This window comes from Silurus meridionalis, chromosome 16 (genome assembly GCF_014805685.1).
Source record: "Silurus meridionalis isolate SWU-2019-XX chromosome 16, ASM1480568v1, whole genome shotgun sequence".
Lineage (NCBI taxonomy): Eukaryota > Metazoa > Chordata > Actinopteri > Siluriformes > Siluridae > Silurus > Silurus meridionalis.
The window spans coordinates 100,001-112,500 of record NC_060899.1 but is presented as its reverse complement, the minus strand read 5'-3'; the positions used below and the strand labels follow the sequence as shown (position 1 = coordinate 112,500).

At 41.7% G+C, this 12,500-nt stretch overlaps 1 protein-coding gene across 1 annotated transcript in view; it reads left to right on the top strand.

Annotated features, from left to right (window-relative positions):
- The window catches only part of hdac7a (histone deacetylase 7a), a 48,800-nt gene that overhangs the window by 11,777 nt on the left and 24,523 nt on the right, over positions 1–12,500 (top strand). The window contains 14 exon segments of the mRNA XM_046869392.1: positions 1,539–1,680; positions 1,765–1,849; positions 2,560–2,677; positions 3,839–3,939; positions 4,106–4,222; positions 4,772–4,855; positions 4,858–4,880; positions 8,128–8,226; positions 9,387–9,543; positions 9,719–9,891; positions 10,003–10,179; positions 10,540–10,747; positions 10,885–11,018; positions 12,472–12,500. The exon segment at positions 12,472–12,500 is cut by the window's right edge and continues 92 nt beyond it. Of these exon segments, the coding sequence (XP_046725348.1) occupies positions 1,564–1,680; positions 1,765–1,849; positions 2,560–2,677; positions 3,839–3,939; positions 4,106–4,222; positions 4,772–4,855; positions 4,858–4,880; positions 8,128–8,226; positions 9,387–9,543; positions 9,719–9,891; positions 10,003–10,179; positions 10,540–10,747; positions 10,885–11,018; positions 12,472–12,500 (1,622 nt within the window). The 5' untranslated portion in view covers positions 1,539–1,563.

The window sequence follows — 12,500 nt, the reverse complement described above, 5'->3', positions numbered from 1 at the left end:
CACACACACACACACACACACACACACACAGTCAGTCAGTGCTGAATGACGGGTGTCACACTCCCATTTCCTGAAACTTAACCAGAACAACAAGATAAGTCAGTTTACACTTAGATTTAGCTGTGTGTGTGTGTGTGTGTGTGTGTGTGTGTTTGTCTATATATGTACATTATGTGTGTTTGTGTGTATGTGTGTGTGTGTGTGTGAGAGAGAGAGAGAGAGAGAGAGAGAGTGTTTCTGATTGTGTATTTGCTACAATTTGTTTGGAGTTTTTAACTTTGATCATTTACTTAAAGCAGTAGTTTAGTGTCTATCAGTTTGTTCCTTATAAGTTTCTCCCTAATCAGTGATCCAGTGGTGAGTGTGGTGAAGGAAAAACTCCCTGAGACTTCATGAGGAAGAAACCTTGTGAGGAACCAGACTCTAAACAGAACCTCATCCTCAACACTGAATGTCCATCATTACAGTTCCATCAGTGTTGAGGTTAGAAACTGTTCGCACACAGTTTGAATATAACTACAGCCAGCAAAACAGGAAGCGTGGACAAAGTGGTGTTGGATAAATGCACACTGCAGACAGCGTAGGAGAAAGAGAAACACACACACACACACACACACACACACACACACACACACACACACACACACACCATTCCAGATTTTTGGAATTGTTTTAAAAAAAATTTCAAGGAGTTCCCAGAGGTGTTGAGTGCTTGTTGGCTGCTATTCCTTCACTTCTGGTTCAACCCAAACCATCTCACCTGGATTTAGACAGGTGATTGTGGAGGCCAGATTATCTGATGCAGCAAGCCATTCCAGTTATTCTTAAACAAAAAGCTCTTACAGAACCTAGAGGTGTGTTTGGGGTCGTTGTTCTGTTGAAAAACAAATGATGGATTTTGTTCTTGATCTGGGCATCTGAAACAAATTTTGCCCAGGTGAAATTCTGGCAGTGTCAGAAGATTTTTGGATTCTTTCTAGGATCTACTCTATATCCTGGAAATGTGGAAACGAGTCTGGTGAAAAGAAGAAGAGAAAAAGAGAAACTAATGATATTGAACATTAACAAATGTTTGTTAAAAATCTTGAATCTTGATGTTATTAAAACTTTTTTTGTTTTTTCCCAGCTACCATTAGTGAGAACACATTCTAAATATGTGTGTGTGTGTGTGTGTGTGTGTGTGTGTGTGTGTGTGTGTGTGTGTGTGTGTGTGTGAAAGAGAGAGAATGAATGTGTTTGTGTATGTGTGCATTGTGTGTACTGTTACAATGTTGAGTGTTACAGTGTTACAGTACTGATAGTGTTATTGTTACAGTGTTAGTAGTGTTGTGTTGATAGTGTTACAGTTAATAGTGTTTGTATTACATTGTTGATAGTGTTAGTGTAACAGTGTATCATATTTATGGGAGCATTAAACTCTTGCTCTGTCTCTCTCTCTCTCTTTCTCGTTTGCTCTCTCTCTCTCTCTCTCTCTCTCTCTCTCTCTCTCTCTCTCTCTCACTCTCTCTCTCTCTCTCTCTCTCTCTCACTTTCTGCAGAAGTGCGGGTGTGTGTTGAGTGCTGATGGATTTGCGTGTTGGTGAGCGTGTGATGCGACCGGGTTCAGACACACTGCTATCACCGCTGCTGCTCAGTCCATTTAACCCTCAACACTGTGCCCAGTATAACCAACACATCCGGGTAATCTCACATATGAAGATGAAGATGATATTGAAGGTGATGTTGATGGTGAAGCTGCTGAAAGTGATCTTATTTTTGTTTCAGTTAAACATGCAGCAGCATCTCCGAGACCAGGACCAGACAAAACAGCAGCTACAGATGATACGACACAAAGATAAGAGTCAGCAGAGTGAGCATTCATCTATTACACACACACACTCACACACAGACACACACACACACACACATGCTCCAATTAGATTACTGGGTGTGTCTACATACAGCTCTGAGCCTGGACTCTGAAGGTGTTTGTGGAATCTGGCACCAAGTCACTGCCAGCAGATCATTTGAGTCCTGTAAGTTGTGAGTTGGAGCATCCATATATCAAACCTGTGTGTCCAGCATGCCCCAGAGACACATGGATTTGAAGTAATTTGGAGGTTGGGTCAACACCCTGAACTCTTTGTGATGTTCCTTAAATCATTCCTGAACAGCGTGTTGCAGTGTGTATGTGCAGGAAGCATAATCCTGCTGAGAGAAAACACTGCCATTAGGGAACTCCATCACCATGAAGTGTGTATTTGCAGGGGGCCTGTAACTGTGTTTAGGTAGGCTCTACATAACATCAGAGTAAAATCCACATTAACACCAGGACCCAAGGTTTCAAAGCAGAACATCACCCAGATCATCACACCGCTTCTGCCAGCTTGTCATCCTGGTGTCATACTTTCACTCGACCGTTTTTCCTGCTTCCAACACATCAACTTTTAGTACTGACTGTTCCCGTGTTGATGAATAAACCCTGCCCCATTACATGAGTCACTGTCACACAATAATGGATTTGATGGATTTAATGTTTTGGCTAACTGGTGTGTGATTGGCTGGTTGTTTGATTGACAGGTGCAGTGGCCAGTTCAGTGGTGAAGAAAAAGTTGGCTGAAGTGATTAGAAATAAACAGAAACAAGCACTAGAGAGGACAAGCTCAAACCCACTCAGCAACACACCTGTGGCCTACAGGTACACACAAACACACACACACATACTTGCAAACATGCACACACAAGCTCACAAACATGCGCACACACACACACACACACACACACACACACACACACACACACATTCGCAAACATGCACACACACACACACACACACACACACACACACACACACACACGCACATGCACATACTTGCAAACATGTGCACACACACACGACTACACATATTTGCAAACATACACACAAACACACACTCATAAACATGCACACACACACACACACACTGCAAACATGTAAACACACATACACACAATTGCAAACATGCATACATACACACACATATACTTGCAAACATGTGCACACACACACGACTACACATATTTGCAAACATACACACAAACACACACTCATAAACATGCACACACACACACACACACACACACACACACACACGCACATGCACATACTTGCAAACATGCACACACACACACACACACACATACTCACAAATGTGCACACACACACACACACACACACACACACACACACACACATGCAAATATAAATACACACATGCATATACACACACACACACACACACACACACATGCGTGCTAATATAAATACACACGCATATACATGGATGCACACACAGACACACACACAAAAAAACAATCAAATACACAAGCATAAGCGCACACGTGTACACTTACACATACTCATGCGCGCAAACACATGCGCACACACACAAACGCATAAGCACACACGTGTACACTTACACACACTCATGCTCGCAAACACATGCGCACACAAACACACAAATGCAAGCACCTGCATATACACACATACACATGCACACTTAATATCACACACAGGAGATTGATTTTAGAACATTCCTGATGTTCCAGATGTTTTCTATACACTATAACCTCAGTTTCCCAGTTTATAAGGAATTCAATAAAAACTTCAGGGTTCTGAAATCAGTGTGTTTTCTACAAATCTTCCCTGTACAACCTGCTGGGGTGTTGTGAGGTGATCTGCCCCTGCTGGTGGGAATGGGAACAACATCCACAACAATAAAAATTATTCATAGTTTCATTGTTTGCCTAAATTCATTTTGCATTTAAATGCGTGTGTGTGTGTGTGTGTGTGTGTGTGTGTGTGTGTGTGTGTGTGTAGAGAGTTGGCTCCAGATCCTAACATTCTTGTGCAGCCGCTCTTCTCATCTCCTCCACAGACTCTCAGTGATGGAGCAGAAGATCCTCCACTACGGAGAGCAAGTACGTCTTACACACACACACACACACACACACACAAAATCACATACATGCAGCAGTCTGCAGGAGCAGAAAATGAGGCTGGAGCTGATGTCTGTCTCATTCAGTGTGTAGATTTATGTAATGTGAGAGAGAGTGATCTCTGTGTATGCTGATGTTTCTCTCACAGCCTCAGAGCCGAACCTGAAGATGAAGCTAAAGAAACATCTACATACGCGGAAGAGTCCACTAACACGCAAGCAGAGCGCTCCACCAACCATCAAACCCTACAGACCTGACACACTCGGTACACACACAAACACACGCATTCTCATACACACACACACTCTCTCACACACACACACACACACACACACACACACACACTGATCAGGTATAACATTATGTGATTATAACATTAACATTCTGAGTGGTGAAGTGAAGAACACTGATGATCCTGATCATGGCACCTGTTAGTGGGTGGATTTATTTATCAGGCAGCAGGTGAACATTTTGTCCTCAAAGTTGATGTTAGAAGCAGGAAAAATTGGAGAGTGTAAAGATTTGAGTGAGTTTGATAAATTGTGACGTCTAGACGACTGAATCAGAGCATCTCCAAAACTGCAGCTCTTGTGGGATGTTCCTGGTCTGCAGTGGTGCCTGAGTGGTGTAAATATATGTATATACACATACACACACACACACAAATATGCACAATCACACTCATATACACACACACACACACACACACACACATATATATAATTTACTCACAAACATTAATACAAATTCTCTCTCTCTCTCTCTCTCTCTCTCTCTCTCTCTCTCTCTCTCTCTCTTTCTGTCTCTTTCTCAGACTCGTCTCCCAGCAGCAGCAGTACTCCTGTATCAGGTTGCAGTTCTCCTAATGACACACTTCCCAGCGAGAACGGCATGGTGCCCCTGCTGCCAGCCTGGCACATGAGGTGAACACACACACACACACACACACACACACACACACACACACATACACACACACACACACACATACACACACACACACACACACACATACACATGCAGTTTTTAGGAGTGTTTCTGGAAAATAGAGTGTAATTAAATGATTTAAACAAAGACACAAGAGAATACTGACCTCTAAAACCTAACCCACACACACACCCACACACATCTTAACACGCTCACACATACACACTAGAGGTCGACCATTTCATTTATTTTGCTTATTAACCATCAGCTAAAGTTGATTGCTGGAGCTTTCGGCTATCAGCAAAATTCATACCATCGTTTTTTTTAGGGTTGCATTATACAGTACTAGAGCGGCCTCTAGAGGCAAATCACTGACATTGTGTGATGTTATTGAAGTGTCTTTTTTTTTACTTCATTTTAGAACTGTTTTTATTTATTTGTATAAAAAAATGTATCCGTTTAAATTAATGTTTCTAATTTTCCTTAATATTTATTAATATAATCAATATATTAATATTTATTTTCTTTAGCACATTTTCACATATTTTCTTATACACACTCATACACACACACAAATATACACACTCATACACATCCGCACACACACGCACATAAATATACACACTCATATACATACACATACGCACACACGTACACACACACACATAAATATACTTACTCGTACACACACACACACACACACACACACACAAACACACAACGCACACATATACACACTCATACAAACACGCATAAATATACACACTCATACACATGCGCGCACACACACACACATAAATATACATACTCATATACATACACATACGCACACACACACATAAATATACTTACTCATACACACACACACACACACACACACACACACACACACACATATACACACTCATACAAACACACATAAATATATACATTCATACACACACACACACACACACACACATATACACACTCATACACATGCGTGCACACACACACATAAATATACACTCATATACATACACATATGCACACACATACACACATAAATATACTCATACACACACACACACACACACACACACACAAACACACATATACACCCTCATACAAACACGCATAAATATATACACTAATACACACACACAAATTTACACTCATACACACATAAATATACACACTCATACACATGCACACACACACACACACATAAATATACACACTCATATACAAACACATACGCACATAAATATACTTACTCATACATACACAAACACAAACACACACATATACACACTCATACAAACACATACGCATATAAATATACTTACTCATACACACACACACACACACACACACACACACACACACACACACACATAAATATATTTACTCATACACACACACACACACACACACACACACACAAACACACACATATGCACACTCATACAAACACACATAAATATACACACTCATACACATACACACACACATAAATATACATACATAATATACATACTCATATATATACATACATACACACACACACACACAAATATACTTACTCATACACACACACACACAAACACACAAATATACACACTCATGCAAACACAAATATATACATTCATACACACACACACACACACAAATATACACACTCATACACATGCGTACACACAAATAAATATACACACTCATATACATACACATACACACACATAAATATACTTACTCATACACACACACACACACACACAAACACACACATATACACAGTCATACAAACACGCATAAATATATACACTAATACACACACACAATTTACACACTCATACACACATAAATATACACAGTCATACACATGCGTGCACACACACACACATAAATATACACCCTCATATACAAACACATACGCACACACACACACATAAATATATTTACTCATACATACATACACACACACACACACACACATATACACACTCATACAAACACGCATAAATATATACACTCATACACACACAAATATACACACTCATACACACATAAATATACACACTCATACACGTGTGCACACACACACACACACACAAATATACACACTCATATACAAACACATACGCACGCACACACACACACACACACACACACACACACACACACACACACAAATATACTTACTCATACACACACACACACACACACACACACACACACAACACACACATATGCACACTCATACAAACACGCATAAATATACACACTCATACACATGCGCACACACACATAAATATACATACATAATATACATACTCATATATACATACATACGCACACACACACACACACAAATATACTTACTCATACACACACACACACACAAATATACACACTCATGCAAACACAAATATATACATTCATACACACACACACACACACAAATATACACTCATACACATGCGTGCACACACAAATAAATATACACACTCATATACATACACATACGCACACACACACATAAATATACTTACTCATACACACACACACACACACACACAAACACACACATATACACAGTCATACAAACACGCATAAATATATACACTAATACACACACAAATTTACACTCATACACACATAAATATACACAGTCATACACATGCGTGCACACACACACATAAATATACACCCTCATATACAAACACATACGCACACACACACACATAAATATATTTACTCATACATACACACACACACACACACACACATATACACACTCATACAAACACGCATAAATATATACACTCATACACACACAAATATACACACTCATACACACATAAATATACACACTCATACGTGTGCACACACACACACACACACAAATATACACACTCATATACAAACACATACGCACGCACACACACACACACACACACACACACACACACACACACACATAAATATACTTACTCATACACACACACACACACACACACAAACACAAACACACACACATATATACACACTCGTACAAACACGCATAAATATATACACTCATACACACACACACAAATATACACACTCATACACACACACACCACTTTTGTGTGTGTTTAATTATGAATATGTTGCTGCACCACATTCTGCTTCACCTACATTTATAAATGGTGTGTGTGTGTGTGTGTGTGTGTGTGTGTGTGTGTGTGTGTGTGTGTGTGTGTGTGTGTGTGAGTGTAGGCTCAGAGGTTATGCTCTGATGGTTCTTTAGCTCATTTCTCTGTACCGACTTCTTCCACTCTTCCCACCATCACACTGGGGCTACCAGCTCATGCCAAGGTAATCTCTTCATCTTTCCATCCCTCTATTCCTCCTTCTGTCCATACCTCTATTCCTTCCTCCTTCCTTTTCTCCTTCCTGCCATACCTCCTTTCCTCAAATACTTACATCCCTCCATTTCTTCATCTGTTCATCTATCTATTGTTTTCTGCATCTAATCACAGCATGCCAATTAATTTCTTGAACTATCTCATACTTAATTTCTTCTTTATCATTCTACTGCCATCTGTTCATTCTCCATCAACTACAAGAGTTAGTTATTGCTGAACTCCACACTGACTCCTGATTCATCTACTGATCACTAGTGATGGTGGTGATGATGTGATGATTGGTGTTGATGGTGATGATGATGTGATGGTTGGTGATGATGGTGTGATGGTTAGTGATGATGATGATGATGATGATGATGATGATGTAATGGCTAGTGATGATGGTGATGATCAGGTAATGGCTCATGATAATGGTGATGATGATGTGATGGTTAGTGATGATGATGTGATGGTAAATGATGATGGTGATAATAATGTGATGGTTAGTGATGATGATGTGATGGCTGGTGATGATGGTGTGATGCCTAGTGATTATGATTGTGATGATGGTGTGATGGTTACTGATGATGGTGATGATGATGATGGTGGTAATTATTATGGTGATTATGATGATGTTAATAATGGTAATGATGATGATGATGATGATGATGGTGTTGTGATGGTTAGTGATGATGATGATTATAGTGATGATGATGATGGTCGTGGTGGTGGTGGTGGTGGTGGTGGTGTTGTGATGGTTAGTGATGCTGATGGTGATGATGGTAATGATATTGATGATGGTGATGATGGTGATGATGATGGTGATGATGATGATGGTAATAATGATGGTGATGATGATGATGATTGTGATGATGATGATAATGATAGTAGTGATGGTGTTGATATTGATGGTTATAGTGGTGGTGGTGATGATGATGATGATGATGGTGTTGTGATGGTTAGTGATGATGATGATGATGATGGTAATAATGATGGTGATTATGATGATGATGATAATACAAGTGGTGATGTGTAATGGTGTTGACAGTAATGATGGTGATGATGTGATGGTCAGTGATGATGATGATGATGATGATGATGATGGTGGTGGTGATGCTAATGATGTTGCAGGTGGAGGGGGAATTAAGTTCACTGAAGCTTGGCCGGGTTCCTCTGGTATCATCAGGTTCTCCTCTTTTGGTTCCTCTGGGTGTTGAGGAGCAAAACATGGTGCAGCACGTCCTCATCCTGGAACCCTCTGGACTTGTTCACACTCCACTTCTCACCGGTGAGACTGTAACCCAAACGTGCACACACACACACTGTAACACTTACACTGTGACACACTTTACATGTTTTTACTGAGGGCTATTCCAGTTGTTTTGAACATTACAACTGTGTGTGTGTGTGTGTGTGTGTGTGTGTGTGTGTGTGTGTGTGTGTGTGTGTGTGTGTGTGTGTAGTTCCAGGTCTGGCTCCAGTTCCTTTGCATGTCAGTGCTGCTCACAAACCACTCAGTCGCACGCGCTCCGAGCCACTGCCCCAGAGTCCCCGTGCCATACACACACACCTGCTCCAACAGCAACACAACACACAGCTGCTGGAGAGACTAAAACAACAAACACACCTGGGCAAGGTACACACATTAACATAAACATTCACTAACATACACTGTCCATTGAATAGTAAGTTTTAATTTTGTGTGTGTGTGTGTGTGTGTGTGTGTGTGTGTGTGTGTGTGTTGCAGCTCATGTCGAAGTCGAGTGAGAAGCCACGTCTCTGTCAGATTCCCTCAGAGGAGATGGACTCTGAGGAGTTGGGGCCGTCATTCAGCAATGCTAATAAGAGCAGGGCGGAGTCACAGAGGGAGGCGGAGACTCAGGAGGAGCAACTCAGCCTCCAGCAAACCCTCATTCTAAACCAGGTAACACCCACTATCATGGCCACACCCACTATCACTCAAACACCTCATTAGCGTTTCTTATACTATATCAGTCATTGTTGTTATTACACACACACAAACACACACCAGCAAGTTAACATATGACATAAACACATCACTAGCAGTTCCATCACCAACACGCAGTACAATGTGTCTGAGTGTATACCTGACTGGTGTCCAGCAGAGGGTATCCTCTCACCACTGCACCGCCACACTGTTTTTTCTCAATAAACTCACAACGGGGCAGCAGAGTCCTTCTCCAGGCTTTCTTTAACACCCTGTGTGTGTGTGTGTGTGTGTGTGTGTGTGTGTGTGTGTGTGTGTGTGTGTGTGTTTGTAAAGTCACGTCTTTGGGAGACACAGAAACAGCTACAGCAGCTGCACAGACACACGGCCCAAATGGCATTACCCATGATGCTGGGTGGCATGCACCGCCCACTCTCACGCACCCAGTCATCACCAGCTTCCACCTCACACACGCTGCCCGACAAAACACTTCCCATCTCCACAGCAACCGAGCCTAGTATCAGCCAACCACGCTTTACTACAGGTAAGACTGCTGACCAATCAGAGGCCTGCAGTTTGGAATTAACACTGTTTCACTTTAAACTGTAAGTAATTTTGTGTGTGTGTGTGTGTGTGTGTGTGTGTGTGTGTGTGTGTGTGTGTGTGTGTGTGTGTGTGTAGGTCTGGTATATGACTCTCAGATGTTAAAGCACCAGTGTACATGTGGAGATAACAGCTCTCACCCAGAGCATGCTGGGAGAATTCAGAGCATCTGGTCTCGTCTGCAGGAGCGTGGACTTCGAACACAGTGTGAGGTAATGCACTTACTAATCCACTACTACTGCCCTTTACAACAACCTACTGCACTCTACTTTTTACTGCCCTCTACTACAACCTACTGCACTCTACTTTTTACTGCCCTCTACTACAACCTACTGCCTCTACTTTTACTGCCTCTACTACAACCTACTGCCCTCTACTTGTTACTGCCCTCTACTACAACCTACTGCCCTCTACTTTTTACTGCCCTCTACTACAACCTACTGCCCTCTACTTTTTACTGCCCTTTACAACAACCTACTGCACTCTACTTTTTACTGCCCTCTACTACAACCTACTGCACTCTACGTTTTACTGCCCTCTACTACAACCTACTGCCCTCTACTTTTTACTGCCCTCTACTACAACCTACTGCCCTCTACTTTTACTGCCCTCTACAACCTACTGCCCTCTACTTTTACTGCCCTCTACAACCTACTGCCCTCTACTTTTACTGCCCTCTACTACAACCTACTGCACTCTCGTTTTACTGCCTCTACTACAACCTACTGCCCTCTACTTTTACTGCCCTCTACTACAACCTACTGCCCTCTACTTTTTACTGCCCTCTACTACAACCTACTGCCCTCTACTTTTACTGCCCTCTACTACAACCTACTGCCCTCTACTACACCCTACTGCCCTCTACTTTTACTGCCCTCTACTACAACCTACTGCCCTCTACTTTTACTGCCCTCTACTAAACTCTACTGCCTCTACTACACCCTACTGCCCTCTACTTTTACTGCCCCTACTACAACCTACTGCCCTCTACTTTTACTACCCTCTACACCCTACTACCCTCTACTTTTACTGCCTCTACTGCAACCTACTGCCTCTACTTTTACTGCCCTCTACTACAACCTACTGTCCTCTACACTACTGCCCTCTACTACACCCTACTGCCATCTACTACATCCTACTGCACTTTACACTCTACTGCCCTCTACTACACCCTACTGCCATCTACTACATCCTACTGCACTTTACACTCTACTGCCCTCTACTACACCCTACTGCCTTCTACTACAACCTACTGCCCTCTAAAACATACTGCCTTCAATTACACCCTACAATAAACCCTACTGCCTCTACTACACCCTACTGCTCTCTATTACACTCTACAGCTCTCCTCTACACCACACTGCCCTCTATACCATACTGCCTTCTACTACACCCTAGAATACACCTTACTGCCCTCTACTACACCATACTGCTCTCTACTACACACTACTGACCTCTACTGCACTCTACTACCCTCTACACCCTACTGCCTTCTACTATACCTTACTGCATTCTACTACACCCTACTGCCTTTTAAGACACTGTACTCACGACCACAACATAGTTTTCTCTACTACACTTTACTCTTTACTAACACACTCTACACTTACACACCTACATGTGTTTTGTGTGTGTGTGTGTGTGTGTGTGTGTGTGTGTGTGTAGAGTATCCGTGGTCGTAAGGCAACACTTGA